This window comes from Heterodontus francisci, chromosome 28, assembly GCF_036365525.1.
Source record: "Heterodontus francisci isolate sHetFra1 chromosome 28, sHetFra1.hap1, whole genome shotgun sequence".
In the NCBI taxonomy this organism is placed as follows: Eukaryota; Metazoa; Chordata; class Chondrichthyes; order Heterodontiformes; family Heterodontidae; genus Heterodontus; species Heterodontus francisci.
The window spans coordinates 21563888-21581372 of NC_090398.1; the positions used below are offsets into that span (position 1 = coordinate 21563888).

Genomic DNA, 17485 nt, shown 5'->3' on the forward strand with positions numbered 1-17485 from the left:
AGATAGTTTAAATGAGTGGGCAAAGACCTGGCAAATGGAGTACAATGTGGAAAAATGTGAAATTGTCCATTTTGGCAGGAAGAATTAAAAAAACAAGCATATTATCTAAATGGTGAGAGGATGCAGAGGGATCTGGGTGTCCTCGTGCATGAATCACTAAAGGTTAGTATGCAGGTACAGCAGGAAATTAGGAAAGCTAATAGAATGTTATTATTTATAATGAGGGGAATTGAATACAAAAGTAGGGAGGTTGTGCGTCAGTTATACAGGGCATTGGTGAGACCACATCTGGAATACCGTGTACAGTACTGGTCTCCTTATTTAAGGAAGGATGTAAATGCGTTGGAGGCAGTACAGAGAAGGTTTACTAGACTAATACCTGGAATGGGCGGACTGTCTTATGAGGAAAGATTGGACAGCCTATGCTTGGATCTGCTGGAAATTAGAAGAGGAAGAGTCGACTTGATTGAATCATATAAGATCCTGAGGGGTCTTGACAGGGTGGATGTGGAAAGGATGTTTAGGATGTTTCCTCTTGTGGGAGAATCTAGAACTAGTGGGTCACTGTTTAAAAATACGGGGTTGCCCATTTAAGACAGAGATGAGAATTTTTTTCTCTGAGGGTCGTGAATCTTTGGAACTCTCTTCCTCAAAAGGCGGTGGAAGCAGAGTCTTTGAATATTTTTAAGGCAGAGGTAGGTAGATTCTTGAAAAGCAAAGGGGTGGAAGATTATCGGGGGTAGGTGGAAATGTGGAGTTGCAGTTTAGCCATGAACATATTGGATGGCGGAGCAGGCTCGAGGGGTCGAGTGGCCTACTCCTGCTCCTAATACACGTTCGTAAACGGTAATGACCGCAAAGCTAGAGTCCGGGACTCTTCAACATAATCCCTAACTATCACTGAAATTTAAAGCTTCCAACCCTGAGTTTGGGGGAGGGGGTATGGGGTGGTGGGAGTGGAGAGGTTGATGGTTATGGGGTTGTGGTTGGGGGTATTCTTTTATCCGTATTGAGTTCAGGATTCTTCGGTCCCAAAGTGAGTGAAATGCTGCCTTGTTAAAGGGGAGTCGCGATCAGCACTTCTCCAGAATTTAACTCTTGCATTTGTGAATAAGTCTGAAGATTTCAGGTACAATATGAACTGAACACCCATAAACAGGTTATTGTTGGGTCATTGCTGACATTTGATGGCACTATTGATGAGTCCATCTATCACTTTGCTGATCATTGTGAGGTGGCTGATAGGTGATAAGTTTAGACTTTGTGGATAAGATGCAGCTGGTCAATGTTTTATATTGTCCAATATGTCAGTGTCAGATGCTTTGGAATTGCTTGGCTCAGACAGCTTGTGATGGTGCTCAGCTCTTCAGCTGCTACTGGTGGAATGTAGTCACAACCCAGAGTATTCACTGTGTTCCACCATTTCAGCATCATCTTGATATCAAGTACAGTGAACTGAATTGGAGGGACAGTGACTCTGTAAGTGTAGCAATCTCTTACAATTCTCTTTTAAACTCACGTGTTGTTGCCCCTTTATTTCAGGATAAGCATGTTCATGGATCCACAGAATCAGGGTTAGTTCCTTGGCTTGCAGGAATTGAAGAACTGGGCAGTAAGACGACAGATTATGTGGGAAAGATTATAAACAGCAGGTTTCATGGCGAGCGTTTAAATTGAATTGATGACACAGAAATTATTCACGCGAGGGAACCGGATTTCCCTTCTGAACAACAAACAGAAAGAACTGGGAGAAATGCAGTCACTGTTACCACGGTTAAAAGATCAGTAATTTCAGTGCTATTTAACATTATTAGGACAGTGTTGTACAGGGCGGGGAATGTAGGGACGATGGATCAAAACAAGAAATGCTGGAAATTCTCAGCAGGTCTGGCAGCATCTGTGGAGAGAGAAGCAGAGTTAACGTTTCAGGGCAGTGACGCTTCTTCAGAACTGGCAAATATTAGAAATGTGAAAGGTTTTAAACAAGTAAAGCGGGGGTGGGGCAAGAGATAACAAAGGAGATGTTGATCGGACAAGGTCACAGAATAGCTGACCAGGAGGTCATGGAGCAAAGGCAAACAATATGTTACTGGTGTGTTGAAAGACAAAGCATAAGTACAGATAGGGTGTTAATGGACTGAAAACTGAACAGCCGCAAGAATAAACATGAAAAAACCCAGTGGGTAAGCAAACTGAACAAATTAAGATGAAATAAAATAAACACACGAAAAAAGAAAAAAATAACTAAAAATAAAAGTAAAATGGGGGACCTGTTATGCTCTGAAATTATTGATCTCAGTGCGCAGGCTGTAGTGTGCCCTAATCAGTAAATGAGATGCTGTTCCTCAAGCATGCGTTGATGTTCACTGGAACACTGCAGTAATCCCAGAACAGAAATCTGAGCATGAGAGCAGGGGGGAGTGTTGAAATGTTGTTGAGTTCCGTCGGGTTGGGTCGTGTAGTCATGCTGTCCGGGCAAATAACATTCGTGCCACACAAGTGCAAGGCAAAGAACATCTCCAGGAAGAGAGAAACTAACCATCTCCCCTTGACATTTAATGGCATTATCATTGCTGCATCCCCCACCGAGATAAACATACAAAATTAGAGCAGGAGTAGGCCACTCGGCCCCTCAAACCCGCTCTGTCATTCAACAAGATCACGGCTGATGGGACTGTAACCTCAACTCCACATTCCCATCTACCACCAATAACCTTTCACTCCCTTGTTTATCAAGAATCTATGTACCTCTGTCTTAAAAATATTTGGAGACGCTGCTTCCACCGCCTTTTGAGGAAGAGAGTTCCAAAGATTCACGACCCTCTCCTCATCTCTGTCTTAAATGGGTGAGCTCTTATTTCTAAACTTATTTTGGGGCGGCGCAGTGGTTAGCAGCGCAGCCTCACAGCTCCAGCGACCCGGGTTCAATTCTGGGTACTGCCTGTGTGGAGTTTGCAAGTTCTCCCTGTGTCTGCGTGGGTTTCCTCCGGGTGCTCTGGTTTCCTCCCACATGCCAAAGACTTGCAGGTTGATAGGTTAATTGGCCATTATAAAATTGCCCCTAGTATAGGTAGGTGGTAGGAGAATGGTGGGGATGTGGTAGGGAATATGGGATTAATGTAGGATTAGTATAAATGGGTGGTTGTTGGTCAGTACAGACTCGGTGGGCCGAAGGGCCTGTTTCAGTGCTGTATCTCTAAAAAGAAAACAAGGGGTCACAGAGCTGAAACGTTAACTCTGATTTTCTCTTCAGAAATGCTGCCTGACCTGCTGAGCATTTCCAGCATTTTCTGATTTATTTCAGATTTCCAGCATCTGCACTATTTTGCTTTTGTACTAATCGTTCTGTTTAACTCCATTCATGGTCTCCTTCCTCTTCCAGCTCAGCAAGACGCCCTCTGAGAACACTCCATTTCTCGAATTCTGGTCTCTTGTATATTTCACCCTCTCTTCACTCCAACTATGGTGGTCACACTTTCTGCTGGTCCTGATCTCTGCTCTGCAATTCCCACCTAAACCTCTCCACCTCCCTCTCCTCAATTTGGACACTGCTTAAAAATGACTAACTTGATCAATCTTTTGGCCACCCCTCGTTCTACATCCTTTATTCAGCGCCCATCTTTTGTCTGATTTGGCTTCTGTGAAGCGCTTTGGGATGGTTTCCGATGTTTAAAGTGCTGTGAAAATATAATTTGTTGTTAAGTGTTTATTATCCCAGTTTCGGTGAATGAAACAGTAGGTAACTGAATTTTACAAGGTCTCAAATTTGGTTATAAATTATTGCCGGAAGATAACTTCAGCTATAGTTTGGAGAAATTACTGATGTGACCGAGTCACTTTTAGCTTTCCACAGTGGGTAAAGAAAAGTACGCTGACAGTTTTAATTGAACACATGGGTGAGGGCAGACAAACAGTGAGACACACATATAGTTGGAGAATTATGATTGCATATAATTGTCAATGTGTAATTACACATTATTGGTGTTTTCTGAGATTGGAAAACCCGTTAAGATATTCCACATATCAATGGTCTCACTATCTCACTGTTTAAAAAGGGACAATTACAAACTTAGCGAGACTGTTAATGTTAAAAGTATGAGATATAAGCGCCCAAACCAATTTCAAGAATTACAAGACAAAATTTCACATTCTAAGACTTTTTGTATACAACTAAACTAAAAGAAATCCCCATTTACTAAGTAGCTGATACCCCAGATTACAAATCATGATATTTTCATTACTTGTTAAAATACTTGAAAACCTCACAACACACTTAGGCATTACACATTCCTCTTTGATGGTGAAATATTTGTTATTAAAAGTCTCAAACTCCTCCCACCTGCAAAGGGTTGTATCTCCCAGACCTCTTCAATATCAGTCTCCTCTTCGAGTACTTCTCCGAGCTGGGCACCTGTGAATAAGATGATTCCTGGTGATCCATCACAAAATCAGTAAAATTTAATGGGAACCTCACATCAACAGTAAATTCTCCTTTTGAAATAAAGATATTACAGAAGTATGATTTTCAGCAGAGATAACGATGTGACAGGGGAGGATGGTCCCAGTGTGATCAAGCAGTGCGTAACCCAGGGAGGCTGGACCCAGTGTGATCAGACAGTGCGTAACCCAGGGAGGCTGGACCCAGTGTGATCAGACAGTGCGTAACCCGGGGAGGATGGACCCAGTGTGATCAGATAGTGTGTAACCCAGGGAGGCTGGACCCAGTGTGATCAGACAGTGCGTAACCCGGGGAGGATGGACCCAGTGTGATCAGACAGTGTGTAACCTGGGGAGGATGGACCCAGTATGATCAGACAGTGCGTAACCCGGGGAGGATGGACCCAGTATGATCAGACAGTGCGTAACCCGGGGAGGATGGACCCAGTGTGATCAGACAGTGCGTAACCCGGGGAGGATGAACCCAGTGTGATCAGACAGTGTGTAACCTGGGGAGGATGGACCCAGTGTGATCAGACAGTGTGTAACCTGGGGAGGACGGACCCAGTATGATCAGACAGTGCGTAACCCGGGGAGGATGGACCCAGTGTGATCACAGTGCGTAACCCGGGGAGGATGAACCCAGTGTGATCAGACAGTGTGTAACCCGGGGAGGATGGACCCAGTGTGATCAGACAGTGTGTAACCTGGGGAGGATGGACCCAGTATGATCAGACAGTGCGTAACCCGGGGAGGATGGACCCAGTGTGATCAGACAGTGTGTAACCCGGGGAGGATGGACCCAGTGAGATCAGACAGTGCGTAACCCGCTGAGGATGGACCCAGTGTGATCAGACAGTGCGTAACCCGGGGAGGATGAACCCAGTGTGATCAGACAGTGTGTAACCCGGGGAGGATGGACCCAGTGTGATCAGACAGTGTGTAACCTGGGGAGGATGGACCCAGTATGATCAGACAGTGCGTAACCCGGGGAGGATGGACCCAGTGTGATCAGACAGTGTGTAACCCGGGGAGGATGGACCCAGTGTGATCAGACAGTGTGTAACCTGGGGAGGATGGACCCAGTATGATCAGACAGTGCGTAACCCGGGGAGGATGGACCCAGTGTGATCAGACAGTGTGTAACCTGGGGAGGATGGACCCAGTATGATCAGACAGTGTGTAACCTGGGGAGGATGGACCCAGTGTGATCAGACAGTGTGTAACCTGGGGAGGATGGACCCAGTGTGATCAGACAGCGTGTAACCTGGGGAGGATGGACCCAGTATGATCAGACAGTGCGTAACCCGGGGAGGATGGACCCAGTGTGATCAGACAGTGCGTAACCCGGGGAGGATGGACCCAGTGTGATCAGACAGTGTGTAACCCGGGGAGGATGGACCCAGTATGATCAGACAGTGCGTAACCCGGGGAGGATGGACCCAGTGTGATCAGACAGTGTGTAACCTGGGGAGGATGGACCCAGTATGATCAGAGAGTGTGTAACCTGGGGAGGATGGACCCAGTGTGATCAGACAGTGTGTAACCCGGGGAGGATGGACCCAGTATGATCAGACAGTGTGTAACCTGGGGAGGATGGACCCAGTATGATCAGACAGTGTGTAACCTGGGGAGGATGGACCCAGCGTGATCAGACAGTGTGTAACCCGGGGAGGATGGACCCAGTATGATCAGACAGTGTGTAACCTGGGGAGGATGGACCCAGTGTGATCAGACAGTGTGTAACCTGGGGAGGATGGACCCAGTGTGATCAGACAGTGTGTAACCCGGGGAGGATGGACCCAGTGTGATCAGACAGTGTGTAACCTGGGGAGGATGGACCCAGTGTGATCAGACAGTGTGTTACCTGGGGAGGATGGACCCAGTGTGATCAGACAGTGTGTAACCCGGGGAGGATGGACCCAGTATGATCAGACAGTGTGTAACCTGGGGAGGATGGACCCAGTGTGATCAGACAGTGTGTAACCCGGGGAGGATGGACCCAGTGTGATCAGACAGTGTGTAACCCGGGGAGGATGGACCCAGTATGATCAGACAGTGTGTAACCCGGGGAGGATGGACCCAGTATGATCAGACAGTGTGTAACCTGGGGAGGATGGACCCAGTGAGATCAGACAGTGTGTAACCTGGGGAGGATGGACCCAGTATGATCAGACAGTGTGTAACCTGGGGAGGATGGACCCAGTATGATCAGACAGTGTGTAACCTGGGGAGGATGGACCCAGTATGATCAGACAGTGTGTAACCTGGGGAGGATGGACCCAGTATGATCAGACAGTGTGTAACCTGGGGAGGATGGACCCAGTATGATCAGACAGTGTGTAACCCGGGGAGGATGGACCCAGTGTGATCAGACAGTGTGTAACCTGGGGAGGATGGACCCAGTATGATCAGACAGTGTGTAACCTGGGGAGGATGGACCCAGTATGATCAGACAGTGTGTAACCTGGGGAGGATGGACCCAGTGTGATCAGGCAGTGCGTATCCTGGGGAGGATGGACCCAGTGATTTAAAAAAAAAAAAATCTTTCACCTAACTCCATAGAGCTGCCTTTGCCCGATATCCCTTTAAATGAGATTAGGGAACAAATATGCATTAATTTGAGGTGTAGGTCTATCATTTGGCCCAGCATCAATTGCTGTTTGCAGCAGAGTGTTCCAAATTTCTGCCACCCTTCACATGTCGAAGTGTTACCACACACCTCATTCTCTAATTTGTAGACTCTTTCCCCTCATCCTAAATTCCCCAACCAACAGAAATGGCTTCTTTCTATTTACCATAACCATTCCCATAATATGTTGAAAATTTCACTCAAATCACCTTCTTAATTCCAGGGGATGCAACCCAAACCTCTGGAATCTCTCTTTTGAAATTTAACCCTTGAAGTTCCAGTATCACTGTTGCAAATCTGTGCTGCACTCTCTCCAAGGCCAATATATCCTTCCTAAGATGCCCAGAACTAACCACAGTACTCCAGGTTAATGTGTGTCTGGAGAAATGGTGCAGGAGAGAGTTTCAGATTCTGGGGCAATGGGATAAGGTCTGGGGCAGGATAGACCTGGAGAAGATGGAGAGGTTACACCTGAACACAGCTGGGATCAGTGTCCTCACTGTATAGTTCACTGGTACTTTGGGAGATGGTTTAAGTTAATTGGGCAGTGGGGTGAGCACCAGAATAAAATGTCGTGCGGGGAAACTAGATGCACAGAGGACTGGGAGAAGCAAATGGAACTAGTGTAAATAATAGTGCAATAATACAAGGGAATGGAAAGCAGCCAAATGTGAAGCAGTCTAAGATGTGTTTGGAGTGCAGATACCTGAATACATGTGGCATGGTAAATAAGGTCGGTGAGATACAGGCGCAAGTCGCCACATAGAAGAATGATACAATGGCAGTAGCAGAGATACTCCAAGAAGGAGCAAATTGGGAACTTAATATTCCTGATTACAAGGTATTAGGGAACGTTAAGAAGGGATATGTTTGCTGTATAGATCAAAAAACTATTGTAGCTCTGGAGAGGGTTGATGTTGTTGAGTGGAGAAGGACAAGAATGTATTTGATTACAATTAACCAACAATAGAGGAGCTATTGCATTACTGAGTAATATAGACCACCAAATAATGGAAAAGTGATTGAGGAGCAAATTGCAGGCAATTTATAGGAAGATGTAAGAACTGCAGTGTAGTGATGAAGGGAAATTTCAATCATCCTAATATAGACTGGGATAATAACAGTGTAACATGCAAAGAGTGGGAGCAATTCTTAAAATGTATACAAGAAAACTTCCTTTATCAGTGTTTCCAGCCTAACAAGGAAGGAAGTTTTGCTGAATCTAGTTCTATGAAGATAAGAACATAAGAACATAAGAAATAGGAACAGGAGGCCCCTTGAGTCTGTTCCAGCATTCAGTACGATCATGGCTGATCTTCTGCCTCAACTCCACTTTCCCGCCCACTCCCCATATCTCTCGATTCCCTGAGAGATCAAAAATCTATCTATCTCGGATTTAAATATTCTTAATGAGGGAACATCCACAACTCTCTGGGGTAGAGAATTCTCAAGATTCCCTCTGGGGAATAAAGTGGAGAAATGTAGCATGTTTTAGTGGGAGAGCATTTGTGGAACTGTGATCATAATCTCATCCAGCTTCGAATAATAACAGTAACGGAAAAGGACAAGGTACAATCAAACATACTTCAGTACAGGAGGACTCACTTTACTGAGTTGAAAAGGGATCTGGCTCAGATGGATTGGAATCAAAAATTGTCCAGCAAAACAATAATGAAAAATGGGAGGACGTCAAATAGGAGATGCTTCATCCAGAGTAGACACATTCCTATTGGAGCACGGGAAGAAGGAAGGAACGGCATTCACACCTGGAGCACCCTGGGTGATAAACGATATACAGGTCAAAATGAGATGGAAAAATACAGTACATGGGAATTGTAAAGTTCGGACTACAGTAGAGAACAAAACTGAATATAACAAATGCAGAGGAGATCTTAAAGGGAATATGAAGGGCCAAGAGAGCATATGAGAATAGATTAATGGCAAACATAAAAGGGAATCCAGAATTGTTTTATAAATACATAATAATGAAAGGGTAGTCAGAGGAATAGTGGACCTGATTAGGGACCAAAAAATGAGAATTTGTGGAGGCAGAGGGCATGGATAAGGTATTAAATGAGTAATTTACATGTGCTTTCACTAGGGAAGAGGAGGCTGTCAATGCAGCATGAAAGGAGGAGGCAGGAGTGATATTGAGTAGAATAAAAATAGACAAAGAGAATGTCCTTAAAAGGTTGGCAGTCCTTTCAAGTAGAAAAGTCATCAGGTCTGATTGGGATGTATCCTGAATTACTGAGGGAAGGAAGGGTGGAAATTGAGGAGACTGTGACCACAATCTTCTAATCCTCCTCGGATGATGGGTGGTGCCAGTGGACTGGAGGATTGCAAATGTTACATCCCTGTTCAAAAAAGGGAAGAGGGATACACCTGCCAACAACAGGCCAACCAGCCGAATGTCAATGATGGGGAATCTTTTGGAAACAATAATCCGAATAAAAATTAATTGGCGCTTGTAAACTTATGGGCCAATAAATGAAAGTCAGTCCGGATCTGTTAAAGGCAAAGTAAGTTTGCCTAAAGTCATCAACTTTCTTCAATGAAGTCATGGAGTGGGTTAATGAGGGTAGTGTGTTGATTTTGTACACATGGACTTTCAAATGCTGCCTGACAAAGTACCATATAATAGACTTGTTAGCAAAATGAAAGGCCATAGGGTTAAAGGGACTGGTGGATACAAAATTGTCTAAGGGACGGAAAGCGGGGAACGGTGGTGCGATGATGTTTTTCAGACTGGAGAAAAAAATATAATGGTGCTCCCAGGGGTTGGTATCAGGACCACTGCACTATTGTGTGTATATTAATGACCTGAACTTGGGTATACAGGACACAAAACCCAGTAAACAGTTCGGGGAATAATGACATGCTTCTGGAGGACATTGACAGACAGGTAAATTGGGCAAACACATGGCAGATGAAATTTAGCAGAGAAGTGTGCATGGTAAATTTTGGCAGGAAGAATAAGGAGAGGCAATATGTATGTAATGGGGTACAATTTTAAACAAGTGCAGCAACAGAGACATGTTGGTGTACCTGAAGGGCTGGAGGCAGATCACGTTGAGAAGGATGTTTAAAAAACATATTTGTGATCCTTGGCTTTCTTCATAGAGGATTAGATTAAAATAAAACAAGGAGTTTATGCTAAACCTTTACAAAACACTGGTTAGTACTCAGCTGGAATATTGTGTTCAATTCTGGCACCACAATATAAGAAGGATATCAAGGCCTTGCAGAGGATGTGGAAGAGACTTACTAGAATAGGAGAAAGGATGAGGGACTTCATACTCTGCTGTAACCTGGAATACAATGTTTTGCAGATAACATATCAACTGAAATGGAGAATTCATCAAGTAATCAACGTCAGATTCAACACCCTGCTGCAAGGGAAGGTGATCAGGACACAGGAACCAGTACCAGTGAACAAAGTCAGATTCAACACCCTGCTACAAGGGAAGGTGATCAGGACACAGGAACCGGTACCAGTGAACAAAGTCAGATTCAACACCCTGCTACAAGGGAAGGTGATCAGGACACAGGAACCGGTACCAGTGAACAAAGTCAGATTCAACACCCTGCTACAAGGGAAGGTGATCAGGACACAGGAACCAGTACCAGGGAAGCGACTCATTCTCCCAGAGATGTAATACTTGAGAATAATACAAGTATTGAACGAAATACAGGTTAGTAGAATTAAACTCATTACAGTTGTTCCAAGAATATCTGATACCTCAATTACTACAGCAAAACTCTCCATTCCTTTACTGACCAACAAAAAATATGTAATAGACATGGAACAGTAGTTCACAGCTGTAATTGGTGCATATTCTGGATTCTCTTTGCTGCACCTGTCTTTTATTATTTCATTTTGTTAAGGAAGAAGTGCTAATGAGGTAGTAATTGCTTTTAACGTGCAAAATAGGCACTGCCCCGATCCGCCCGCGCTCGCACCCCGATCCGCCCCCGCTTGCACCCCGATCCTCCTGCGCTTGCACCCCGATCCTCCCGCGCTTGCACCCCGATCCGCCCCCGCTTGCACCCCGATCCGCCCCCGCTCGCACCCCGATCCGCCCCCGCTCGCACCCCGATCCGCCCCCGCTCGCACCCCGATCCGCCCCCGCTCGCACCCCGATCCGCCCCCGCTCGCACCCCGATCCTCCCGCGCTCGCACCCCGATCCGCCCGCGCTCGCCCCCCGATCCGCCCCCCGATCCGCCCCCGCTCGCCCCCCGATCCGCCCCCGCTCGCCCCCCGATCCGCCCCCGCTCGCCCCCCGATCCGCCCCCGCTCGCCCCCCGATCCGCCCCCGCTCGCCCCCCGATCCGCCCCCGCTCGCCCCCCCGATTCGCCCCCGCTCGCCCCCCGATCCTCCCGCGCTCGCACCCCAATCCGAGTTCCAGGATTTTGACACAGCGACAGTGAAGGAACGGCGATATAGTTCTCAGTCAGGATGGCGTGTGGCTTGGAGGGAAACTTGCCGGTGGTGGTATTCCCATGTGTCCCATGTCCCTGTTCATCTTGGTGGTAGAGGTTGTGGTTTTCGAAGGTGCTGTTGAAGGTGGCTTTGTAAGTTACTGTAGTGCATCTTTTAGATGGTACACACTGCTGCCACTGCACACTGGTGGAGGGAGTGAATGTTTAAACTGGTGGATGGGGTGTTGATCTAGCTGACTGCTTTGTCTTAGATGGTATCGAGCTTCTTGAGTGTTGTTAGAGCTGCACTCATCCTGGCAAGTGGAGAGTATTCCATCAGATTCCTGACTGTAGACAGTGAACAGGCTTTGGGGTGTCAGGAGGTGGGTTACTCACTGCAGAATTCCCAGCCTCCGACCTGCTCTTGTAGCTACAGTATTTATAGAGCTGCTCCTGTTCAGTTTCTGGTCAGTGGTAACTCTCAGGATGTTGATGGTGGTGGGGTGGGTGTGGGGATGAGGTGCTCAGTGATGGTAATACCGTTGAACATCAATGGATGGTGGTTAGATTCTCTCTTGTTGGAGATGGCCATTGCCTGGTGCTTGCCTGGTGTGAATGTTACTTGCCATTTACAGCCTAAGCCTGAATGTTGTCCAGGTCTCGCCTGCAGGCACGGACTGCTTCAATATCTGAGGATTTGTGAATGGTACTGAAAACAGTGCAATCATCAGCGAACATCCCCACTCCTGACCTTATAATGGAGGAAGGGTCATTGATGAGGAGTTGAAGATGGTTGGGCCTGGGACACTTCCCTGAGGAAGTCCTGCAGCCTATGGTGCAACCTAACAGTGCGTGAACATTTATGTAATAGTGATAATATGATTGAGTTTAATTTGTGTTTTGAAAGGGAGAAACGCGAAGCAGCTGCTAAGATTCCACATTTAGGTAAGGCTGACTTCAATATGATGAGACAAAGACTGTCAACAGTAAACTAGGCAAAGCTGTTAATGGGTAAAATGATAGCGAATCAGTGGGAGGTGTTAAAAGAAGAATTTGTGATGCAGAACCAGTTTATATCCCTAAGACTGCAATCGATCAAATGCTGCCTTGATGTCAAGGCCAGTCACACTCTCATCTCACCTCTGGAGTTCAGCTCATCTGTCCATGTTTGGATCACGGCTGTGATGAGGTCAGGAGCCGAGCGGCTCTGGTGGAACCCAAACTGAACATCAGAACTGTCAATGATACCTTCAATAACTTTGCTGATGATTGGGAGCAGACTGATGGGGCAATAATTGACTAGATTATATTTGTCCTGCTTTTGTCACAGGACATACTTGGGCAATTTTCCACTTTGTCGGGTAGGTGCCAGTGTTGTAGCTGTACTGGAACAGTTTGTCTAAGCTAGTCCTGGAGGACAGGTCTTCAGTACTACTGTCAGCATATTGTCAGGGCCCATAGCCTTTGCTGTATCCAGTGCCTTTGGACGTTTCTTGCTGTCACTTGGACTGACTCTAATTGCAGATATCCTAACTATAATCTTCCAAAGTTCTCTCGAGTCAGGAACCATTCTATTAGATTTGAATATTGTGCTGCTATTTAAGAAAGGTGAGAGAGTGAAACCAGGGAATTAGAGACCAGTTAGCCTAACATCTGTTATCAGGAAATTACTAAAGTCTGTCATAAAGATAGAGTAACTGAACACCTTGGAAATTTTTCAGCTGATCAGATAGAGCCTTCAGAGATCTGGAAAGGGTAAGGTGTCATGCTTTCGAGAATTGTGACAATGAAAAATTACAGACTGCAGCAGAAGAGTTATAAAAATTGACTTTGCCTTTCAAGAAAATGGATAATCCTGCAAATGATGGCCACACATGCATTCGGATAGTGGCACATTGTCTGTTTAGAACAAAGAATATCTTCAAAGCTAAGAGCTGTCAATTGTTCCCATCCTACACCCATCCTGAAACATTCCTGAGTTGAATGGAATAAAAACAATAAAGGCCTGAAATACTCGGCAGGTCTGGCAGCATCTGTGGAGAGAGAAGCAGAGTTAATGTTTCAGGTCAGTGACCATCAGAAATGGCAAAGGCTGGAAATGTAATAGGTTTTAAGCAAATAATGCGGGGTTGGGCAAGAGATAAGCAAAGAGAAGTCCCCCTCTGAACTTTCTGCACTCCGTTCTCTCAGGTCTAACCCTGACAGTGCCATCAAACCTGCAGACAAGGGTGGTGCTGTTATTGACTGGTGTACCAACCTCTACCTTGCAGAGGCTTAGCGCCAACTCTCAGACACTTCTTCCTACTTCCCCCTGGACCATGACCCCACCACTGAACATCAAGCTACTGTCTACAGGACTGTCACTGACCTCATCTCCTCTGCAGATCTTCCCTTTACAGGTTCCAACCTCATAGTCCTGCAACCCTGGATAGCCCGCTTCTACCTCCTTCCCAAAATCCACAAACAGGACTGTCCCGGCAGACTCATTGTTTCAGCCTGTTCCTGCCCCACTGAACTTATTTCTTCCTATCTTGACAATAACTTTTCACCCCTGGTCCAGTCTCTTCCCACCTGTGGTGGTGCAGTGATAATGTCACTAGACTAGTAATTCAGAACCCAGTTCTGGGGACATGGGTTTGGATCCCACCACCACAGATGGTGAACTTTGAATTCAATTCATAAATCTGGAATTAAAAGCTGGTCTAATGATGACCAGGAAATCACTGTCGACTGCTGTAAAAATCCATCTGGGTCACTAATGTCCTTTAGGGTAAGAAATCTTTTCCTGGTCTGGCCTACATGTGACTCCAAACCCACAGCAATGTGGTTGACTTTTAAAAATGCCTTCTGAAATGGCCAAGCAATCTGCTCAGTCCAAGGGCAGTTAGGGATGGACAACAAATGCTGGCCTCGCCAGCGACACCCAGATCCCACAAACAGATAAAAAAACATGCGTGACTCTTCTGACACCCTACGTCATTTTGACAATTTTCAGTTTCCTGGCCCTAACCGCCGCCTCTTCAGTATGGACATCTAATCTTTCTACACCTCAATTCTCCACCAGGACGGTTTGAGGGCTCTCTGCTTCTTCCTTGAACAGAGGCCCAACCAGTCACCATCCACCATCACTCTCCTCCACCTGGCTGAACTTGTTCTCACATTGAACAACTTTTCCTTCAACTCCACTCACTTCCTTCAAGTAAAAGGTGTTGCTATCGGTACCCGCACGGGTCCTAGTTATGCCTGTCTTTTTGTGGGATATGTCGAACATTCCTTGTTCCAGTCCCACTCAGGCCCCCTCCCCCAACTCTTTTTCTGGTAAATTGATGACTGTGTTGGTGCCGTTTCATGCTCCCGCCCTGAACTGGAAATCTTTCTCAACATTGCTTCTAATTTCCACTCTTCTCTCACCTTTACATGGTCCATCTCTGTCACTTCTTCCTTTCCTCAACTTCTCTATCTCCATCTCTGGGGATAGGCTGTCTACTAATATTCATAAGCCCACTGACTCCCATGACTACCTTGACTACAATTCTTCACACCCTGCCTCCTGTAAGGACTCCATTCTATTCTCCCAGTTTCTCTGTCTCCGATGCATCTGCTGTGCTGATGCAACCTTCCACGACAGTGCGTCTGATATATCTTCCTTTTTCCTCAACCGAGGATTCCCCCCCCCTCCCCCACTGTGGTTGACAGGGCCCTCAACCGTGTCCAGCCCATTTTCCGCACTTCTACCCTCACCCCGAAGAACAGCGACAGGGTTCCCTCTGTCCTCACTTTCCACCCACCAGCCTCCACATCCAAAGGATTATCCCCCGCCATTTCCACCACATCCAGCGTGATGCCACTACCAAATGCATCTTCCCCTCCCTTCCCCTGTCAGCATTCTGAAGGGATCGTTAGCTCCGCGACACCCTGGTCCACTCTTCCATTACTCCCGACACCTCATCCCCTTCCCACGGCACCTTCCCATGCAAATCACAGGAGGTGTATTACCTGCCCATTTACCTCCTCTCTCCTCACTATCCATGGCCCCAAACACACCTTTCAGGTGAAGCAGCGATTTACTTGTACTTCTTTCAATGTAGTATACTGTATTCGCTGCTCACAATGTGGTCTCCTCTACACTGGGGAGACCAAACGCAGACTGGGTGACAGCTTTGCGGAACACCTCCGCTCAGTTCGAAAGCAGGACCCCAAGCTTCCGGTTGCTTGCCATTTCAACACACCCCCCTGCTCTCATGCCCACATCTCTGTCCTGGGATTGCTGCAGTGTTCCAGTGAACATCAACACAAGCTCGAGGAACAGCATCTCATTCCCCGATTAGGCATGCTGCATCCTGCCGGATTGAACATTGCATTTAATAATTTCAGAGCATGAAGGGTTAGTTATTTTTTCTTTTTTACTTTTTATTTACTTGTTTTATTTTGTTTCATCATTCATTTTTTTTAACCATGTGCCTACCCACTGCTTTTTTCATGTTTGTGCTTTGGGCCAGGCTGTTCTATTGTTCTGTCAATTAACACCCTCTGTGCTTTGTCTTTTACCACACCATTAACGTACCATTTGTCTTTGTCCCATGATCTTCTGGTCAGTTATTCTCTGTGACCTTGTCCTATCAACACTTTCTCTTTGGTTATCTCTTGCCCCACCCCCACTTTCTTTGTTTGGTAATGCTCACAGGAGGTTTCAGCTGTTTGATATCAGAGGAAATGTAACAGTTTGGATAGAATACCGACAATGTGTTTAGTTTTCTCCATTTGTGTTCACAGATCCGAACTCCACAATCACTGATTTCCTGACAAAGTGCGACGATTACCAGCTGTTCAAGTTGATGAAATTCTACCGGGACAGACTAGAACAGGCGATTGAAGAAGGAGTGGAGGGACTCAGTCTCATATTAAAAGAGGAGGACCATTTCACTGGACAAGAGCATCAAGTAAGTGGGAGGGATACAGCATGAGGTTAATTTGTTCTAATGTCACAGAACTGATAGAATATTGTAACATGGGAGCATAGGAAATGCTGGGTAAAAAATGACCAAGGTCTGACTCACCTTCTAACATTTGGGCAGTCACATACTGCACTGATAATGGAGTTGTTAATTGTTAACTGATCTCTATCAGCTAGTCTACAACAGACCCAGGTATGTGGAAAAGCCCAGAGGTGGAGAGCTTTGGGAACCAGAGGTCTAAAGTCACCTGTTCCTTCCAAGCATGTTACACTCACCACGTTTGGGTCCACTGACATAGTGATCATGTTACTGGATTGTTATACCAGAGATCTGGATCAATAATCCAGACACCTGAGATCAAATCTCACTGTGGCAGTTTGTGAGTTTGAATTCATTAAATAATACTGGATATTTGTCAAAACCCAGCTGGTTCAGTAACATCCTTTAGGGAAGAAAACCTGCCATCCTTATCCAGCTTGACCTACCTGTGACTCCAGACAAAGTGGCGTGGTTGACTCTTAATTGCCCTTTGAAATGGCCTAGAAAGCCACTCAAACTGCTACAAAAAAGTAGAATAGTAAAACCAGGTGGACCGACCAGAATCATATTCTGTCACACAGCCCGCTGACCCTCCAAATTCCTCAGTAACATCTGCAGACTTGGAAAAAAAATTGAAAGAACTTATCCCACAGCTCAGTTAAGCAACAGCCTGACCTAGGTATGATCGAGTCTAACCATCAATCAATATCCCAGACTCCTCCATCACTATTCCTAGGTATGTCTTTTCCCACCAGACAGAACGATGGGAGATGGTGGCCCAGTGATATACAGTAAACAGGGTGGGCCACGAAAGACCTCAACATTGACTCTGAATCCCGTGAAATCTCATGACCTGAGGTCAGACATGGACGAGGAAACCACTTTCTGATTATTGTCCTCCCTCAGTTGAGGAATCTGTATTCCTTCATGTCACGTGGAAGAAGCAAGGGCCCAGAATTTACTCTGGAGGAGGTGAGGGTGGAGAATCTGTAATGTCC

At 46.0% G+C, this 17485-nt stretch overlaps 1 protein-coding gene across 12 annotated transcripts in view; it reads left to right on the plus strand.

Moving 5' to 3' along the window:
* The window catches only part of LOC137385125 (NACHT, LRR and PYD domains-containing protein 3-like), a 118004-nt gene that overhangs the window by 32582 nt on the left and 67937 nt on the right, over positions 1-17485 (plus strand). For 10 of the 12 annotated variants that reach the window (XM_068059935.1, XM_068059932.1, XM_068059928.1 and 7 more), the window contains 2 exons: positions 10402-10764; positions 16267-16433. In XM_068059935.1, the coding sequence (XP_067916036.1) occupies positions 10419-10764; positions 16267-16433 (513 nt within the window). In that variant the 5' untranslated portion in view covers positions 10402-10418. Of the gene's footprint in view, positions 1-104; positions 163-10401; positions 10765-13214; positions 13559-16266; positions 16434-17485 lie in introns of those variants that run through there. The other 2 variants (XM_068059934.1, XM_068059937.1) reach the window with 2 other exon arrangements.